Genomic DNA, 22,348 nt, shown 5'->3' with positions numbered 1-22,348 from the left:
GTTTCAGTAAGTGGATTTTGAAGCAGTTCTGTGAAACTGCACTGATACCAAAAGTGTCACCCAACAGCAAAATTGCATTGGAAACGTAGGGAATAACCTGGAAATACTTCTGCAGTGCTGGTTAATGTCTACAGACAGTGAGGATTAGAGCTGGAGTCCAGGGGTCAGGAAGTATAAAAAATAACTAATCTCATTGATTTTAAATATGTTTTGTTACTTGACATGTAATCTGTTGCAGGATGTACTTGGTCTAGCCTTTAGAAACATTCCAAATTGGACCTCAGGATTGGAAGATCACCACCCAGATAAGCAAAGTCAAGGTCAATGCATCACAGGAAGTGCTTAGCTGTTGACATCATCTATAATATAGGGAGTTTTGAAGGGTTTGTAGTCTCTTCTCCCCGTTACGCTAGCATTTTTCATTTTTTATTTGATGAAGTTCACCAAACACACACACACACACGGTTTTGAAAGTGTAATTATTTCATGTCCTATTTGAAATATTTCTAAAAACTGAAACACACACAAAAAAAGTGTATTTATCTCCCAATTACACAGGATTAGATTCTAGCATTACATTTTTTTTTTTTTTTACCCCATCAGAATTTTCCAACATATCTTTTATTAATTTAGGTTGAGTCATTCTTGTGTGATAGATTATGTAAAATTTTACAAAAACGGACTTAATAACCTTCTAAAGTACAAGGCATGACGCATATTGGCTCAAGCTAGCCATGTAATTAAAGATACTGTAGCTGTTAATACAAAATCTTTTCCCCCACAAATTTAACATTATTTTGATCCACCCAAGATTGGACTCAAATTTCAAATTTGGAAACAACTCCTGGAGACTGGTCTGATTTTCTTAGGGGGTTTCCACCCTCTTTTCAAACAACATTAGCTGTGACCTCTTTGGCAGTCAATTCAGCATTATGTAATGCATGTGAATATGCCTATTGAAACACTTTTAGCTTGGCTTTAATGTATTTGGCTATCACAAATAAGAAAGCCACAATCGGTCATCAGAGGTCTAAAAACAAGCCTAAAAACACTTTTTAGCTTGAAACATTGACCTTGAGATGTGAATTTTGAAAAAGGTTCTGCAGGGAACCTTGAACTTTAATCTGTAGTTAAGAGGCTGTTTCCAATAATATTTTTCATTAATGTGTTGCATAAACCTCTCCCAGTTTTGGCTCTCAGCTTGAGGAGTTTGTTCAAAGGGGAGGAATAAGGCAAGTTGAACATTTGGAAATCAAATTAACACGCTTCATCTACTCCGGGTCTCTGGGTTGGAGTTGGTTTCTGCTAGACTGCGAGCTGGAGCCAAGCTCAGAGCTCTGAGTCAGAATACGCTAGTGGAGATCCGCTTCCAGCGTTCCTCACAGCCGAGATCATGTCGAACAGAATAATACTTACACTTTTGTTCCATAAACACAGGCTCTGTTGTCTTAATGGATACGATTATCTCCGAGCCCTCTTGCTTGCCATAGAGGGGAGCACCAGCTGTTGTTTTGCATGCTCAGCTAATGTCGTATATTTTGTTTACAAAGGTTAGAAAGTGTGTCTCTGAACACACCAGAGCTGATTCACACCATCAGTCAAATTCATTAAACAAGCATATTTTGCAAGCTGAGCCCCAAATGCATCTTGCCACACAGTTTATTCATAAGAATTAAAGCAAAAGATATATAAAAAAATATATAATAATTTCTTTCTTGACATCTATATTCACTTTGTGTGTATGAAAAGGGTTTTTGCAATGTTAAAGTGTGAATGAGGTGCTATGGTGACATGCTGTTGAGAACGTTTGAGAAAACTTTTCCTTGTTTTCCCATCACATTGCTATTGCTTGATGCAGTTGTGTGTGTATTTATACAGTATACGTGTCTATGTGTTTGTGTATGAGATGAAGAGAGCAACAGTAATGTGATGGTAATGCTATTATGCCTGGAGGAAATGCTGTGACAACAAGGATGCATTTGTGAGTGACCACCTGCATAAAAATATGAAGGAAGACTAAAGTTCATATATGTACATGCTGATTTTGCAAGAACAGAAAGTTTTACTTTGAAATAAGCCATGGCACCATAAAATTACCAGGTCTAATCATTTTGCTATGAAAAGCTCATAAGCTCATTTCTCCAGTGTGTATGACAGGTTTTATTGGTGGATAATCCCAGAAGTTCTGTGTTCGGAAGTTATTGAGTAGCTGAATAAAGAGGTCAAAGTCATGCCCTTGTGGAATCTGTCTGGCAGATTTTAGCAGTTTTCCAAAGAACTGGACTAACCTTCATTCACAAAGTTCTACTTTATCTGTATTGCAAGATACAAAGTCACAGCTATAAGAAACAAAGTCGCAATTACTGTAGCTTTTTGTACTCTGTGGTAAAAATGGGCTTTCATAAACAAAAGTGTAGTACTCTAATCTCACATTTCACCACATTTTAAATCCATTCTACAGACTTCTACCCATTTTCCTTTAAAAATAGAAAAAAATTTCAGCATAGAAAATAGCTATGTTTATGCAACCAATAATTTGTTAGTTATCAGATTGATGGCTCAATCGGACTGAAAAGCCTTCATGTAAACATCTCAATCATGTGAATATCTCAATCATCTCAATCTGAAATAATCCGACCAATAGGAAAACATTTAAGCGTCTAAACACTTGTAAACACTTGATTCAATGCAGTGCCATGATATGTACGTTTACATGCATTACGAACACGCATATGTTTATTTGCACCATATGTCTCGCAAACTGGTCAGTGGAGGAGACTGAATATTTACTAAATATTTGCTTAAAAAGCTCCTCTGACAAATGACTTTTGGTTGGGTTTAACCAAAAAAGTTTGAGAACATCTGACCTAATGTAAAAAATCCTGCACATTTCACTTGGCCCTGGCCAAAACTCTCATTTTTGTCTTAAAAGGAATCGACTTTTTCTTCTTCCCAGAAACAACGTAGATTGCAGTAACTGAATAAAAAATAGACTGATGAATGACAACGCATGAATGTTGTTCTTAATTGTATTAAATGCCATAGAATCTGGCAGACCTTGTAAAAAAGTGGGTGTAACATCAGAAAATTGTAGGAAACTATTAACTGTTGCGTAATTATGCTCAGTGAGTCTTTTACTGGAACTCATAAAAGATGTGGACTTGCAAATGCCAATTTTAACTATTGGATTGATTGGTTATTCTTCTGTGCTGTTTCAGAATTCCCTCATTAGGCATCAATCAAACCATTATCTGACGTCATGTGCGGCCCACGTTAAAGAGCCAGTTGCCCAGCGTGCCTGTCAACAAAGTCAAAATGATGAATCCTGCAGATACAGTCAAACAATTACTGTGCAATTTGGAGCCCAGTTGCATGCAAATTACCTCTCAGCACCGGGAAGAATGCAAAGAGTAATGGGTTCCGACTAAAAAAATAAAATAAAGTTTCAGATACGAATTCCTCAGAGGAAATGCTCACTGGAATCTCCTCCGAACTGTTCAACAGTGTACAGTGTAACCATGCCTAGAGATTGGTCTTCGTGGGGGTTGGCTGATAACACGCTGTCCCAGATTGCTGAAAAGAGAACAACGTGTGTTTTTGATTGTTAGTGACAGCAAGGCTTACTTCAGCAGGGGAGAGCGGGGGGCAAAACTCGTGCTGTTTTAGTGATGTAATCGGGGTCACTGCAGGAGGTAGTGCTTTTTCCAGAGTTTTCCAGAGAAAAGTACCACAGGCTATCCGGGCTAGCGATGACACACACTTAGTTCAGTATCACTTTGTTGCACGCTGCAGGCAGACACAGCATGGTCATTACCCAACATCCATTCACAGAGCATGTTTCCACTTGTAAACACAACCTTGTTTGTGTTTTAGTGCCTTTCATCTCTTCTGATAACAGTTATTATCAGCTTTCGCGGAGATTAATATCATTTCTGCCTGTGTGAATCATATTATTTTGAGGTTTTTATCAATAACAAATGCTCCCAATGAAGATTACTGAATTTCCAATAGGACATTTATTCATTTGGCAAGTCAATAATTTACAATAATTCCATACAATTACAATTTAGATTTGAATGCAACACTGATTCTAAAGATGCCATAGTGAACAAAGTAAATAGAAAGATCATAACACTAAAAAATACTGGAACCGGATGACAATCAGTTGAATATAGAGCGAAACGTATACGGGGCGACAAGTCTGATTCCCAAAGAATGACTCTTATGAGCCAGTTCTTGTGTAGTTTGACTCCCAAATTTATGGCTTTTATGAACCATTTCTTTTTATTGAATCAAAACCATAGAGCGTGACCAGATCAGTTCAACTGATTCCCAAACTAATGATTCTTAGGAGCTGGTTCTTTTTAGTGAATCAAAACCATATAGTGAACCAGTTCTTTTTACTGAATCAAACGCTTACCGCATACATTTAACCTAGGCTTGTGAACACATTTTTGTTTGTTAAGTATTGTTATTTAATATATATTTAAGACCATACATTTGCATTTATGCCATGTCTAAAAAGGCCATCATTACATGTAAGCACACGTTTTGCTTTAATTGTGGTAAAGTATTGATTGATTTATTTCAGTAATTTGGCAGTGGCATTGAGAAGACCTGTCTGGAACGGTTATTGTTTTTACATTTTATGAATTCTTGTGGCTCATAAATTGCACACTTAACCTTGAAAAATCATGTCAATGAAGACTGGGAGAAAAAAGCTTTTGAGAGCTCTTGTTTATGTGACCTGCAATTTAAGAACCATCTTGGATCATTTCGAAGTCAACACACAATCTGTCCATCCATCATTATTGTTAATAGGACTTTTATGGTGAATGTTGTTTATGTACATGTCATTTTTTTTTCAGTTTATGTCATCTTTTTATTGGCCTTGTGTTTGCTTGTCCTAAATACGTTCTAAGTGCCTTCAGGGTGACCATTACATTAAATACTAGGCTAATACCTATATTTTTTGGGTCACAGAAAGTGATCAGTTGACTTAACTTAAAAAAATTGAGGAAACCTGTTGCCTTAAAATTATTAAGTAAATAAACTTTATGCTTAATCGAAAAAATTAAGTAATGTGGAATTGTCAAGTTCACACAACTTAATTTTTTCAATTAAGCATTACGTTTATTTACTTAATAATTTTAAGGCAACAGGTTTCCTCAATTTTTTTAGGTAAGTGAACTGAACTCTTTTTACACATTTATTTACATCTTTACTCCAGTTTTCACTGTCACATGATTCTTCAGAAATATTCTAATATGCTGATTTGCTGCTCAAGAAACATTTCTTATTATTATCACAGTTAAAAAGAGTTATACTGCTTTATATTTTTGTGTTTTTTAGGATTCTTTGATGAATAGAAATAGAAGAACAGCATTTGAAATATAAATCTATAATAAAAGTCTTTAATGTCACTTTTGATCGATTTGAATGCATCCTTGCTGAATAAAAGTTTTCTTAATGTGTATAGTGTATGTATGTGTGCGCAGTTGCTTAGTGGGAATGTTTAAGTGTTTGTGCTGACTGTTTCTCTGACAGTCATGTGTGTCTTAAATTCGAAAGAAAGAGACATGTGAAGGCCATGCTAACCCTTACTCGGAATTTGTACTCTGCATTTAACCCATCCAAGTTAGTGCACACACATTAGGAGCAGAGTAGTGAGTAGTGAACACACACACTGCAAACCGTGATACACACCCAGAGCAGTGGACAGCCATTATTCTGTGGTGCCCTGGGGAGTGGTTAGGGGTTAGGTGCCTTGCTCAAGGGCACCTCAGTCATTTCCTGCCAGAATCGAGCCAGCAACCTTTGGGTTAACAGTCAGACTCGCTAACCATTAGGCCACGACTCCCAACAGACATGCCGTCAGTGACAAATCCGTGGACCGATCCAACTTTCTGATCACCAAACAACTCAGAGCAAATCCCTGGAGATGATTCCAAAAACCATTAAAGCTCTGCGGTCAGCCAGCACTGGAGACATACTGCACAGTCACACGACGCATGTAGACATAGCCGCATCTCTCCCTTCAAACTCCTCCCTCCGTTCCCCAGAAATGCAGCATTCCTGGTTCTTATTGCCGTACATATGGACTCCATCTGCATGGGGCTGCCATAATTCAGCATGTGTGATTTAACCTATTACAAAACTCTCTCTTGTTGTTTCGATTGTCCAGTACATGGTTAAAATTATATTGGATGTGTTCATGCAGGGAGTAGTACATAACGCCATTGCACAAGTCTCTAGTGTGTCACTGAAATACCATCTTGCACAAGAAATATTGGATATTATTTTACTTATGTGTGGGTTTTAACCTAGCGTAGGGTTAGTAAAGGAGTTGACCAAGCACATAGCTGCGTGAGTGTAATAGGTGTTGTGGGTGTAGGTTTACATTGTGTGGCTTGAATCACTTTCTAGCTTTTGCATTCTGGCATTGCTCTGTGAGAAATCCAGGGAGTTGTTTTTCCACATTTGTGCTTGGAAAGAGACAGAAAATGTGTGTGTGTTTTAATCTGCATTCTCAGGCTAAGAGAACAAGCTTGGCTTCACAGGCCTTTAAAATAGATTTAAATACAGACTCTGAGGTCAGTGGCGAATCCACACTCGGCACGCGTGCATGGGAAAGCTGGGAAAACTCTGGTATGTCCCAGCGGTTCCTCCCCATTGACTGCCCAAGCACACAGCTCTTCTAATGTCCCCGTTAGCCTGTCAAAGCGCTTTTGTTAGACTGGTCCACTGTGAAGCATGCGATAAGTTCTGTAGTGCAATTCTGGCACCCTAGAGGTGAAATGCAAATCATTTTATAGAGCCTCGATCTGAGCCATCCTGTGGATGATGTGTTTTCCAAACCAAAAATGGTGTGTTGTGTGTTGCCAATGTGAATTCATTAGGTTTTTACATTGTTGCAGGGCTCTGACGCCTGTACACCCACAATCCTCAGCTGGTTTAAACCTGGCAAACGCCTTCATTAGACGTTCCCTCGTATTCAGCGACTTGCATTGAAATCTGCTCGGTTTGTTTAATAAAAGTAACAGTTTTCAACGTCGATTCTGCTGGTGTTTTGATAAGCTCAGCGGTTGTTTAGCGAAAACCCTTGGCAATTTGAGGCCAACCAAAAAGCTTTATTAAAAACAAACTACATCACAATGTTTGACTTATCACTCTTATAATAACACACTCCAGTTGTAATGTGGGCTCTAAACCACAGCCCCAGATCGAGGTCTGTATCTTTTATAGTCAAATGTCATATTTTTCCCCCCCAGGTTTGTTTATTGGTTTTCACTCTTCACACACACACACACACATACGCACACACTTATATATATAACTAATTAATCACATTTTTCTTTAATTAATCGTGATTAATCGTTAAAAAGTTTTTAATATATTTTTATATTGTAATAATTTCACATTTATTCTCCAAATTAATGTAGAAACAACATAAATATATTTCAAATATTTGTTTGATGACATCTTTTTTTTCATGAATGAATGCCAGTATCACTGATACTAGTCCTGATACTGACGTCTCTATTAGATAGATTTTTTTTATTGTATTAATTAATTGTAGCCATTCAACATTATTGTAACTTTACGCCTTTAATATATCAGGCCTCAACGCTAAGGATTTTTCTACTGGCCCAGTCAGACCAGTTTAGATTTTTACTTGCCCTGCCAAAATGCCCCAAAAGAGTTATTGTTTTCATTGTTTTTGACCCATGTAACTTTCTAAACAGAACATTAAGATTTTCAAGTATTCAAGTCTAACAGGCAAATATACAGAAATTGGATAAAGTTATTAAACACTTCACGTTCACAATCTTCGCTGCATAAATTCTAAATTAAATTTAGATTTATCCTTATTAAAGCTCCAAATGTGATTCAGTCAAGAACAGTGATTGATTTTCTCTGTCTTTTGTTGTTTTGATTTACAGTAATGACAGACAGCAGCAGGTTTATTAGGCTGCTGTCACTTTAAGACCTGCCGCACATGACACAGATCTGGCACACATCCGATTTACTCACAACTCTTTATGTTCATTTAAGACTTTATTTAACTCATTTAAGACTGTGCTCGCAGGGATACTCGACAAAACGGGCACTTTGGGCTACTTTTGTGTTTTTGTCCGTTCAAGCGCTGTCTAAAGCGGCTTTCTGTGCGCACAAGTCGTGTGTGTGTCACATAGACAGGAGATTCACTGATACTGCACTGGCTTCTCTTTCACGTCTTATCGCGCTTGAATAGTTTAAAAGCATTTGCAAGAATAAGTGTAATCATATAATGTAAAGCTAGCCAAAGGATGACGAAAAAAAACGATGCTGCATTACAATAATTGCGTTGAAAAAAAAATGACAACCCTAATACATATATAGTAAATATATATGAACATATAGTAAATAAATAAATAAACAAAGGTCAAATGTCTTAAATGAATCTAGTGATGTCCGGCAGACAGTCAAAATGGAGAAAATGTATATCATAAGTTGAAAAAGAAAAGCTGGAGGCTCTATTTTTCTCAGTTTCCCTATGTCATCATAAACTGAGCTCTTTGAGAATAGAGACTTTGTGGAACGGGTATCACTTTGGACACACTTTTAATGGTTTCCAAACCCACAGGCCTTTTGGATAGCGAGCTGGAGCGAGAGAGGTCTTAATCTGCAGTGGCATCACTGGAAGATTCTGCACACTTGAGGAAGACGAATAAGGAGCTTGAGGGAAAAACTTTTCACATCATGACCTGGCATCATGATCATTTATTTATTATTATGCAGCATTATGCAAATGCATTTTCACACTGATCGCCATAACTGATTACAGCCACGAGTTAAGTGGTGGAGGCACTGTATGAATGACAGTATGGTTTCAGGGTTTAGGCTTTTTTTTCTGCACCCTGATGCTTCGGTTGTTCCAGTAGATCAGTTCATTTATTTACTCTTAATAAAATAAACATTTCACAATCTTTAATACCGACAAAATGCTGATTTTCTTCTTCTTTTTAATCAGTTACTTTTTAATAATTTAACTGCAGGTAATTATTTTTGTTGCCCTCAGGCTGCCTGACCACTGAATAACCTGCAAAATATTAATACTAAAATATTAATATTATTATTCTAGGTTATTTTCAATTATTGACCCACTCAGGGATCTACAAAGAGAAACCTCTGATATATAGAAATCTTTTTACAGTGCTCTGTTTCTGTTTTGTTTTCCCTGTCACTGTTTTGAGTCATTCATTCTCATTCATTATTAGTCATGGTTTCTGATAAGTACTCACCGGTTCCTTGTTTCGTTAATAATCTTCCTCTGTGTATTTAAGCCCTCAGTTTTACTCAGTTCATTGTTTTTCATTAACACATTTTCTTCATTTTTGCAATTACTCTTATTTTTTTGTTTTTGCTTTTAACGTTTGTCAGACAACATGACATAAAGTGTTCTGATTTTGTTTGAAAGAAACTATTACTTTTATTCAGCAAGTGTGCCTTAAATTTATCAAAAGTGACAGTAAAGGCATTTCAAATGTTACTAAGGATTTCTATTTTAAATAAATGATGTTCTTTTGAACTTTTATTCATCAAAGAAACCTGAAAAATGGATCACGGTTTCCACAAAAAAATATTATAAAAATATAACTTTTCAACATTGACAATAAGAAGAAATAAGAAAAATCTCAAGAAGAGCACCAAATCAACATATTAGAATGATTTTTGAAGGATCATGTGATTATGAAGACTGGAGTAATGATGCTGAAAATTCAGCTTTGCCATCAGAGGAATGAATTATATTTTAAAACACATTTAACACATATATTATTTCACATATTACTGTTTTTACAGTATTTTTGATCAAATAAATACATCATTGGTAAACATATGAAACTTTAAAAACATAAAAAAATCTTATTGACCCCAAACCTTAGAATAGTTTATTTTCTTAATTTTACCTTTTAGGTTATCTATACCTTATTTTTGTGAAATATTTTAGCTTGAACTATTTTCTTTAAAATAACTGTTACGTGTCCTCATACTTTGTTATCTAATGTGTTTATCTTCATAAATTACTAAAAATTTATTTTTTGGGGGGGATAGGCCAACTGAAAATTTGCCATAAAATGTTTTAGCACAATTTCTTTTTGAAGCATAATCATACAGAACAGAATTAGGCAAAAACTTGGAAAGAAGTCAGGTTTTTAAAGGGTGTGTGTGCGTGTCTTTTATCGCCTATAGCCTACTGTAATTTGAAAAGTTTACCCTGACCGTTGTTTGAGGAAGTGGAGCTGAGAGGAAAGTGAGCGAGATGCCAGTCTTACCACCCGTTGCTTTAAGTGTTTCAGGCTGGCTGTGCATAAGCCTGGCACACTCATCAGTCACAGAGACCCGCTGAGAGTTTTAATAAGAGCTCTGGACTCAAGAGATTGTACGGAACAAAGGGGAATTTTGCTCCCATCTAGGATCTTATGCACCTGTCAGTCAATCTTCATTGAGCTGAGACTAGGGAAATGGAGAGCAGGATCTTATTATGAACATTTATGAACATCTGCAGGACTTTGAATTAGTTTGTATAACACATGAATACAATAGCAGCATACTAGGCCCAGGTCAGTGAGGTGTGGTCTTGCATTGCTAAACACCTGTTCTTCCTCCCATGCCGCAGGCAAGTAACCATCACTCCACCCCTGCCTTGTCTCCATGGCAACCTATTTCAAATTCTATCAGGATGCGCCTTATTTTTTTATTCCTCCTTGAAGCAAAACACACTTACTGTAAGATGGTCTGTACAATCTATATCACAGTAATTACGAAAGGGTGCATTTTTTGAATAATAATAACATGCCTTAAAAGACCTATGATGAGTCTGTTGAGCGATATATTACTCAATATACATTATGATAAGCAACATACAGTACTCTGTCGTCATATCTCGCCGGGAACTGATTAAAGATTTACATCATTCTCTCTCTCAGGCAGCCCCCTAAAATTACATTTGCCTCACAAGAGTAAATGAGATGGTTCAAACGAAAGCCCCTCTGTCAGTGGACAACAAAATAGAGTAATTTGTTTCAGCCACATCATAATTTAACACGCCGTCGGCTCCAGGAGTGTTTGGCAACAATGGAAGTGATGAAAACACAAGGATGAGAGTGAATCCAATTTTCGAGGAGCCCAACCATTCTGTTAAAAACAATAACCAGTGTGATTCAGACACTAGCGGAGTCTCACCTCGGTGGTTCGGCTGTGAGCCGGGATGAAGAGTTTTGTGGTGGTGCAGTAGTGCTGAACAAGTGAGCCCTCAATCTAATGCTGATTTCAGCATCGCTGTGTGTTGTTGAGTCTGTTGCATTGGTTCAGTGCAGAATCCTTACTTTTATCATCATTTAAACATTAGCATTAAGTTGTATACAAATCCATGTTCCACAAATAGAAGGCGGCAGTTCTTTACAGTAATTGCTGGATGTCCAGAAAGGTGATACACCTCCCTTTCTCCTTGTGAGCTGACAAAACAAGAGGCCGGCCAAGTTTCTTACCTGTTACCGCCTAGGAGGGAGTCTGTGAGACCTGTTGTGTAGTTTACCTGTGTATTATTAAAGGGATAGTCCACACAAAAATGAAAGTCTGCTATATGAAGATATTTTGAAGAATGTTGGTAACCAATTTGGGTTCCCATTGACTCAGTGGAAGTCATTCAGTTTAATCATTTAGTTACCAACATTCTTAAAAATATCTTCCTTTGTGTTCCACAGGAGAAAGGGCCCTGTTTACACCTGGTAGAAGCATTTTCATAGATCGGATTACAAGTGAATGATGCTAAATTGGTCAACGGGGTCTAAAACGCTTTGAGCTTGTCCATTTTTTACCACTTCAAGAGGTAATCGAAAGGCCACAAAAGGCCGCCTACACTCCGCATACCGTGTAAACATTATGGGAAGCGCTCTCGCCAGACGGGATTCAAACCTTGTTGACTGAAGACCCAAGTTTGGTTTGAAAAAGAAAAACGTACCAAGCACAGTTTCACCATTCCTGATTTCTAACACACACTCACAGTGTTTGGCGTAAGCTGACGAAAGTTGCTGCTCTCTCTGTATGATTTTCCGTGTGATGGTGCGTGAACTTATTTCAATCCATTAGATCGAAAGACCCACCCGTAGATATTCATTTCCCGGAGGGTTTGTGTTTTTGATATGTCTTTAATGCACTACAAGTTGCTTTTGATACAAGGTTCTGCCCAAATCAAACCCAGAGTCTTGGTGTTGCTTGGATTTAACTGCTGCATTTTCCCTGACTGTACATGATTTTTTTTCTTTTTGTTTAATTCTTTTGTGCAGGAATCCTCAGTTTGCCGGACAGTTTGAGCCTGCACAGGAACCAGCAGCGCTCAAATAAATCTGGAGACGCCTACAGTCAGTCCGAGCAGCGGACTATTGAGCAGTCCCTGCTGGCCACACGCGTGGGGAGCATTGCTGAGCTCAGTGAGTAACCAAACATCTATTTTTCAACTTAAATTGAGCTCTTCTGCACCATATACTTTTTTTTTCTACTAATCATTCCTTGCTCAGAAAAGCGGAAGCTGCTATCATTCTTTGGTTTAATACTAGTTTGTGTACGTGTGTATGCACACATCTGTTTAAAGAGTTTCATTCAGTAGAAGTTTTGTTGGGTGATCTGCAGCTCTGTTTGATTTGCATGTAAAGCACATTTTCACAGTGTTCAGGAACCGCTGCATGGTGGTGTAGAGTGGTAAAGATATATATTTAGATGCAAATTCATTTCGTTTGAAGTAAGAATTAGCCCTAGGTTGCAGTCATTTCACACCAGAGGTATGTGTTTAGTAGTAGGAATCCATCTGCTCAGGATTCAGGTCTCTCTCTCTTACCTCAAATAGGCCTTTAGCTCTCAACATCCCATACACACAATCCACTCTCATACAAGTGCCATACACTGTATTTGATTTTCCCATGAATTTAATGCAGTGCTTTAGACATCTGTTTTTAAAAGGGTCAAATCTTCAGCAGAGCACTTAGACAGCATGCAGTTTATCCTTTGTGCATTATCAATCTGGTTCTTCAGTACAGTGCAATGTCAAATAATTAATTAATTAGTGTATATATATATATATATATATTTTTTTTTATGTACAGTACCATTTTGGAAACATATATATATATATATATATATATATATATATATATATATATATATATGTAAGGGATAATGTATAGCGAGGCGGTTGTTATAGCGAATAACAACCCCGACAGGCTGAACTGGAGTGAGTCTTGAATCAGCCTGAAGAGGTTGTTATTCACTATAACAACCGCCTCGCTATACATTATCCCGCTTATTACATGGCTACCTACAAAATAAATCAATAATTTGACACAAAATATTGATTTAAAAAGGAGTTTATTGATTTAAAAACGATTGTATTGCTTCCGCTAAAGAAAATAGTCCATTCCGCGTCCATAGCAACGCTCTGTTTTTCATGACAACGGTGTGTTATACTTCGCAGCGGTCTGTTATCAAGAAATAACAGACCGCATTCTACATTGGTATTCAACCAAGCCATGTAATAAAAAAATAATAATATATATATATATATATATATATATATATATACACACACACACATTTATGCATTGTCTTAGCTGTGTGCTTAGGGTCATTGTCCTTTTGGAAGGTGAACCTTCTGCCCAGTCCGAATGCACTGGACAAAGTTTTTATTAAGGCTTATATTTTGCTGCGTTGGGCATTCCTTCTACTCTGATGAGTCCCCCAGTCCCTGCCGCTGAAAAACACCACCACAGCATGATGCTGCTGCCACCATATTTTACCATTGGGATGGTATTGTGCAGGTGATGAGCAGTGCCTGGTTTCCTCCATACATGATGCTTGACCAGATAATCTTGTTTCTCACAGTCTGAAATAGTCCTTTTGGTGCTTTTTTGCTAATTCCAAGTGTGTTTTCACGTGTCTTCACTGAGTAGAGGCTTGAGTCTGGCCATTCTGCCATAAAGCCCAGATTGGTGGAGTGCTGCAGTGATGTTTGTCCTTCTCTAAATTTCCCTAAACCAGAGTGACCATCAGCTTCTTAGTCACTATTCTGACCAAGGCCCTTCTCCATCATTTGCTCAGTTTGGCCAGGAGGCCAGCTCTAGGAAGAGCCCTAGTTATTCCAAACTTCTTCCATTTAAGCTACATGCTTCTGTCATTCTGTTTTTTGCTCTGCTATGCGTTTAGGCATATGCTGAGTGTCTTGACAACGACATATAAAAATATAATAGAAATTTAAAATATAATTTTTGCTGGAATGTTCATCATTCAAGTGTAGCTCTCAGCTGTGCCCAAATTTCCATTGTTTTTTCCCCCCTGCATTTATTTGCATACTGAATTATGATTGGACTTCTTTCTTGCATATTTTTGAAAACTGAATTGTTATGGCTCTTGTCTTCCTTGCATATGTTTAGCCAGTTATAGTTGCCTGTACACTGCATATTAACGTGTGATGCGCAGCCAACTGAAAACATGATGCATGCTGAGTGTCATGACAATGACAGCATTTCATTTATACAGAAACAAAGCCTTAAACTCATTCTTGCCCAAAACTTTAACACTTTTCTTTTGCTGACTTGCAAGCATGTTATTTCCGTTAGGAAATGCAAATCTGATTAGATATAAAGCTCTCTTACTTAGGAGAATGATCATGTAATTCAATATATTTTACAGCAGAAAGCTTGTTCTATTTGGGAGAACATCGATTTTAAACGCAATACTATATGTTCTGCAGTACAGAAATATTCTTAGCCGCAATGCCTGCCTTGAACTCGGCAAGAACAAACACAATCATTCACATCCAATACAACAAATACGCATGGCCCAGTTTAATATCTGAAAAGTAAACGGAAAACATACCATAGCAAGCCCACAGAAGCAGATACATGCACAAAATGCTGCTATCTGCTCCTTTAAAAATGCATGTGCTCTTCAAATCTTAAATATCAAATATCCATTAGTACTTTTTTATAGACAGTATCCATGGAGATTTCCGTAAAATGCTTAGTCTATTTCCAGCTCTTCTCTTCTGTCTCTCTCTCTCTTTCTCATGGTTGTCCCCAGTGACCCTGCAGGGGAAGTTGAGGGCAGTTTGAACCCTGGTTAGGGACAACGGTCCTCCCCTGCTTTACACATCCAGTACGCTGCCTCCAGCAAGGGCAGAAACAACAACTGTCACATAGAGAGTCTTTCTGCATTTGGACAGTCACAACAGAGCACTCTCTTACTCAAAGGGCAGTGTTTATTTTAAGAGAAAGCTGAACTGATCTAATTATACAGTTTTATTTTTATAATGATATAAACGAGTTTTTGTGTGTATGTTGCTGATTTTTTTTTTACAGGGTTTGCCTGTGCAGAAAGCTTTAAAATATTATAAACTTAATGTGAACAAGACACCAAGTCTGTATTCATAAAATGTTTCATAATATATATTACGTAATGTATAACTGTAGCGTGCTTTTTCAATATGCACGATTAGCAGTAGGATCATGGTTATAATGAAGTTCAAATCTGTAAGTTATTAAACTGGAATGGAAGGCATTCAGACTGTCAAAGTCACTGCCTCTCAGGAAATCCTTGTTATCTGAAGCACATATGACCTTTTGTAGGCTTGTCACAATCCTCTCACAGCCGTACATATCCAGAGGGAAGTCTGAAATCTCCTATTCCATACGGTAATTGTATTTTAATATAATTACACTCTTATAAATCCCATAACATCAGAGCACGGCAATAGATTATATCTTTCTATTACGGTTCATAGGTTTTTATGTGTCACTCGTGAGCCAGTTAACTAGAATACATCTCTCCCTGCAGAGCACTAAAGGGTCCAAAGGTCAATGCATTAGAAGCCTTTTTTGTCGTATTTGTCTCTTAAATATTCGTATCTCGTATTGTGTCCTATTCCCTCGCCGGATTTGCCTGGAAAAATAAATTTTCCTTCTGGGGTCATTTTAACAGTGCTTATTTTAATGCAGATTGAGTAGCTTGCTGACTGAATAGAAAAGATAAGTGGTGGATATTTAAATTTAGTTTTCTATTATTGAAAATATGCTCTCCCTTGTAAATAAGTGACAAATTAACTCCAGAGAAGCTAAGCTCATTTACACTTTATGGGCTTTTTTTTCTTACATACTACATTTGTTCATGTAATGGTTTGGTTGATCTAAATAAGACTAATTCTCTGCTTTCAGCATTTGAGTGTGCATACAAGAACTTTACTTTTGGCTATTGTAGTTACTTAGCCATTAACAGCTAATTGGGAAATGGACATTTCTGCATTAGTCTGACTGCACCGATTCTAAAAACAGCCCTAAAGGAGAATCAACTCTTATGCAGAATAAATAGCTGTTTAAATGTCTCACATTAGGTCTGAATGAGACCTGCACCACAGTCAGGAGGGTTTTTTTTTTTAGGTTGGCCAGAAACCAATCAAAGACCTTTGTGGCTAAATTGCCATCATTGAGTGTTTCCATGCCGTCCATAATATTTTTTTCCCCCTTTTTCCTAAAAGGCTCTGTTTCCTCCCATAGCTCTGCTAATGCATCTATTCCCTCTTGCGCCATAAAACGCTCATTACATTTCATTGCTCTGGAGCACCGCTGTTGCCCAATGACTGGTTCTTAATTGTTTATCTACACTTTTCTTACAGCATATACAGTAATTCTGCTAAGCAGTGAGTTTTCTGTTGCAGGAACTGCTGTAGCTTTGATGGCTGCTGGAATATGTTTCTTTGGCATGTCTGGAAAAGCCAACTGTATTATATGGGTGTGATGAGACCCAGACCAAGTGGTATTTTTAACAGAGCAATAAAAGAAAACTATAGGTGAAACTCATGAAAAGTGTAAATATACAGTATCAACTTCAAATATATGTAATATATCTAAAAAAAATGCAAAACTCAAATGGTCCTATATTTTTTAAATATTATAAAAATATATATATTATAATTTTGTTTCATCACTTCACAGAACACAATCCCAAAACTTCTGTGGCTTATTTATATGATTTTGAGCAATTTGGAGCCGACTTTTCTTGTGCTTTTGGGTCAATAATTGTGTATGTCTTGGAGTTCTGGCATGGAAACAGCATGTGTTTAGTACGCGCCTTACTGTTAGAGTTGTCAAAAAAATAATGATAATATTGTGACGCTTTAAGTGCTATTGAGCGGAATCTTAAACACCTCTGATTGGCCATTGTGTTCACGCACTCATCGGATATGTCCGTGATTGGCTACAATGATCAACGCACGGGAGTGTTTGAGAGAACACTGATGTGTTTGAAAGTGTTTTAAAAAACATGCGTTTTAAACGCTCCCGTCTGTATCTGTGTAAGCACTCGGTGAAGAGCGTCATTGATGTGTATGTACGACATGTTTTTGAAGCGCTGATCATTGTAGCCAATCACAGACATCTTTTTTTTAAAACATTTTTAAAATTTCAGTACCGAAGTCGGTACTTTTTGACAACTCTACTTACTGTGCAAGTCTTGCTGCAGGTCTTTTGCAGTCACTCAAGGGGTTTTCTGAATCTGCCTTCTCAGAAATCTGGTTGCAGCCATTGATAGCTTCCTTTTTCTGCCCCATTCAGGTAGTGCAACCACTGTTCCTTTAACTTTGAACTTAGAAACTATGCTTCCAACAGTCTCTAGAAACATTTAGTGCCTTCGCTTTTGTATCCTGTTCCTTGTTTGTAAAGGGTGACGATATATTATCTTAACTTTTTGGACCATTCTTTTGACTTTATATTTCATATTTCTAACATGCAGTCAAAAGTGACACTCAACAAACCTAGCCAGTTCAGATATTTCATGTGTTGTAGCTCAAGCACACCTGGTGCAACTAATGAAGCCCTTGATTAGTTGCATCAGGTGTGCTTGAGACAACACCTGTTTTGCAGATTTGTGCTGTTGTGAGGGATTCTATTCAGGGGGTTGAATAGTTTTGAGACTGCAGAAGTCATTAAAAATTGCATTTACAGTTGAATTTGGGGAAACCACTTGAAACATTTGTTGTGTTGAGGTATTTCAATTACTTTTGTTAGATTTTTTTCATAGCAGACAGCTGAAAGCTTGTCAATTTTTCCAATAAACCTTATGCGCAATGGTGGTTGATACTTTCGATTACAACTGTGTGTGTATATAAATATATATTAATTTCTCATTATTTTGGTATTTCCTTTTTTTTATGTTATACTCATGACGTGCAATTTTCCAGACATTTTAAATAAAACAACTACAGTTAATCCAGTGAATCCCAGTTTGACGGATCAAAAGGACCAAAAAATCTGTTCTCTCACATAAAGCCAAGCAGAGCACCTTTCTCTCTCATGGCCTTTTCTTGGTAATTTATGTCTTGGCTCTGGGAGGACAGCCAATCGATTCTGCTCAGTTTTCACAGTAAAACACCATTCTGCATCCTCCATTCCCAACGTCTCATTCTCAGTCTGGTGATGAAGGGCACCTTCTCTGCTGTTACGCATGAGAGTATCATATTTAACCCAAGACACTCAAGCAAACAGAAAATGTTCTGCTGTGTTGGTTTCTTACATTGCCATGATTACTAGCCTGCAGTACCTGTAGATGATTAGCCCTCTTGGTTGGGAGGTTTACGGTCATGATTAATCGTCGAAGACCTTTTGCCATTGCTGTGTTTGTTTAGCTGGTTAATCTTGAGCATATCTCTCAGTCAGTTCCTCTGCTGCCCCTCTGACTTGAGGAAATGTCACACGCTATCATGAATAAGAGATGAGTGTCGGTCACAGAAGTGCCCCAGGTGGCTTCCAGTCCCTCTCCTCCTCTCGAAAGCCTCCTGCCACCACCTCTGACTGCTAACGCTGTGCGTTTCTGTGCTGACAGGTGTATTCTTATACGCTTTATTGTTTTGTGTGTGTACTTTCGTGGCTCCTGATAATGTATTCTGCATAATCCTGTAATTACTGTGTATAATTACAGTGCATATCTTTGCCCTCCGCTGTCATATAGTCCACATAGCTTCCTCCCAAACTCATCAGTATTCCCTCTTTATAATGGCACAATTCTTGCTTTGTTCTGTCATTATTTACTCGCGCTCATGTTGTTCCAAATCCATGAAATAAACTATTTTGTCTATATAAATGAAAGTCATTGGGATCCAATAAAACTTTAGATACTTTCATTTAATGAAAAACAAAACAAAAAAACATTGAGACCTTTTTCAGAATGCCATGAAAGTCACGCAGGTTTGGAACAACGTAAGGTTGACAGAATGATTAGAGAATTTTCATTTTTAGGTGAGCTATTTCTTTAAATCTGCTGCCTTGGCAAAGGAAATCAGAATTACAACAGTTAAACAAGCCGTTTATTCTCTAAATTAATGCTTATCTCGCACAGGCGGCCTTGTTAATTCATTTGGAGTAACAGAGGTGCAAAATGTTCTTGAGAGAACAAGTGTGAGTGCTGCAGTTATTTAGCAATAGATGAGGCTGTTTCTTAGTGTGCCTTTCAGAGTCTGTTATTGACTGTACTGAACACACTGCTGTTCAGTTGAACGCTTTCAGAAGAATTAGGTCTCATGGACTAAATGAGACCGTAGATGATCTGAAAGTTTCACATATGAAAGGAAATAGTCATTGGAGCGAGATGGAGAGTGTTTAATGTTCTGTGTAATGAATGCTGAGCTTTGTGTGACCTTGTTTGAAAAGAGGTTTGTGACCTCTTTCTCATCCATCAGATAGTGTGCTCTTTACAAAAAATCTCATGCAAACATGCACACAGTTGTAGAATATCTTTGTATGTGGTTTACTAAGCTATACATGCAATATATATATATATATATATATATATATATATATATATATTGTGGAGTTTTACCTTTGCTATTTGAGCAGATAGGAACAATAAAATATATTTAATGTAATCTCTCTCATTCACCGCTATAGAAGTTTACCCAACTATGACGACTTCCGCTTCTGAGAAACCCGGAAATGTGAAAAGGGTCAATAATTCAGCACCAAATTAGTAAATTTCAGTGATTTCTGCAAGATAATGAGACACTAAAGACTGGAGTAATGACTCCTGCAAATTCAGCTTTGCCATCAGGAATAAACTGCATGTGAAATACAGTATATTAAAATAGAAAACAATGCTTGGTGAGCAAAATACTCATCTTTAAAAAATACTGCACTTGTAGTATATGTATATACAGTAGTGGCCAAAAGTGTCCAGCCTAGGAAAATTTACATCTTTACCCTTTATTCAAATTATAAAAATTTTGTAAGCATATTGCATATTTGTGCTTGGAGTCAATTGTTTTATTTGTGATAATGCAATGGAAAATGCAAAATTGTGTGGGCATAATTTTTTAGCTGGGCTCTCATACAAAGAAATTCTAAACACTTGCAAAAACAAGAGAGAACCAACAAAATATTAATAACTGATTATGGTGTATATGTATGTTTTTCCTGTGAGCTTTTTGTTTTTCGATTCATTGCTTTTGCATAGTAAAATAAAACCTGTAGCTGTAAGTTACCCCCTTTTTTCTTGCAATTTTGCCATGCATTGACAAACATTTGTGAAAAAAATGGGTCGTTCTGAAGAGCTTAGTGAATTAAAGCATGGTACTGTGATAGGATGCCACCTTTGCACTAAGTCAGTCCATGACATTTCATCCCTGCTAGATATTCCATGGTCAACTGTAAGTGGTATTATTGTAAAGTGGAAGCATCAGGAACAGCAGCAACTCAGCCACAAGGAACAGAACGGGGTCACCAAGTGCTGAGGCACATGGTGTGTAAAAGTCGCCAACAGTCTGCTGATTCCATAGCTAAAGATTTCAAAACTTGCACTGGCATTAATATCAGCACCAAAAACTGTGCGGCGGGAGCTTCATGGAATGGGTTTCCATGACCGAGCAGCTGCATGCAAGCCTCGCATTAGTGATGCGCGGGTTGTCTCATAACCCGCGGGCCGGGTAAAGAAATTGTCACTTTATTTGCGGGGCGGGTTGGGGCGGGTCATTAAAAACAAAATAAAATAAAAATCCATATATGTTGCATGCAATGTCCAGCCTATATTAAATATTTGGGAATATCAATCTAATCATATTTTAGTAGGTTCTTTGATAAGGCCGTAGCAATGCAACTTGCGTGATTTCCCCAAACCTTTGGCGTCAGGTGACACAGCTCGCGCAAAGCAGCTCGCGCCAAGCAGCTCGCGCCAAGCAGCTCCCCCCGCCAGCCACAACAACAAAGACGGAGAAATAAAAGTGAAGATGGAAGATGAGGTGCGGGAGAAATTGAGGTCGGGATTTTACATAATTAAAAGAAAAAAAGGTGAATGATGAATTAGATGAATACAAACACTGCATTGTAAAAATTGAAAATGTTTAAATCATTATCTTATTAATATGACCTGATTTATGGTTCATATTCAGAATCGTCTGTTATTGCCAGTTTACATGGCGATGTTTCCAAGCACTTTCAGGCTGAAATAAAGGCTGTTTTCATTTACATTACAATGCCTAGTAGGCCTATGTCTATTTAATGATCGCGGGTGTGGGGCGGGGCGGGTTGTAAAAATAGATACAGTGGTGCGGGGCGGGCTGGGGCGGGCTGGGGCGGGCCAAATAATTTCATAAAAGCGGGACCCGCGGGTTGGAAAAAAAGCCGACCCGCGCATCACTACCTCGCATCACAAAGTACAATGTCAAGCGTCGGATGGAGTGGGGTAAAGCACGCCGCCACTGGACTCTAAAGAAGTGTTCTCTGGAGAGACGAGTCACGCTTCTCTGTTTGGCAGTCTGATGGGCGAGACTGGGTTTGGCAGATGCCAGGAGAATATTTGCCTTGACTGCATTGTGCCAACTATAAAGTATGGTGGAGGAGGGATAAATGGGGCTGTTTTTCAAGGGTTGGACCCAACTCAATATCTATGGACCCAACTCAATATCTTAAGCCTATCTTGCACCCAGCGCAATTGACTTTGTACACCGACGCATGTATCATTCCTATTTTGCACCCGCGCACAGCGGACTTTTCCCTCCACAGACGCACGTCGGTAAATTAGGAAATGAACTTGCGCTCCCGTGGGCGGTTCAGCGCAAAGAGGAGGCGTGTTCCGGCGCAAACAATCCCTGATGCTATTTTGCAGGTTTAGAAAACAATTCCGTTTTGTTATTCATATGCTATTTTAAGGGCGCATGCTTGGCCATAATCAATGTAGCGTGTGCACAACGTGCATACACTTTGCTTATCTCATCCAGCCTACACACAGACGCAGCAGTTCTCATTTTTAGAAAACCATACATTATTACAAGGACAAA

At 37.9% G+C, this 22,348-nt stretch overlaps 1 protein-coding gene across 4 annotated transcripts in view; it reads left to right on the top strand.

The window, feature by feature from the left end:
• The window catches only part of btbd11b (BTB (POZ) domain containing 11b), a 66,635-nt gene that overhangs the window by 24,874 nt on the left and 19,413 nt on the right, over nt 1-22,348 (top strand). For all 4 annotated transcript variants that reach the window (XM_084125027.1, XM_084125025.1, XM_084125026.1 and 1 more), the window contains one exon: nt 12,330-12,473. In XM_084125027.1, the coding sequence (XP_083981153.1) occupies nt 12,330-12,473 (144 nt within the window). The remainder of the gene's footprint in view (nt 1-12,329; nt 12,474-22,348) is intronic.

This window comes from Abramis brama (assembly GCF_963993115.1).
Source record: "Abramis brama genome assembly, chromosome: 9".
In the NCBI taxonomy this organism is placed as follows: Eukaryota; Metazoa; Chordata; class Actinopteri; order Cypriniformes; family Leuciscidae; genus Abramis; species Abramis brama.
Note: the sequence above shows the minus strand (reverse complement) of the source record. Positions and strands in the feature narration are given on the sequence as shown.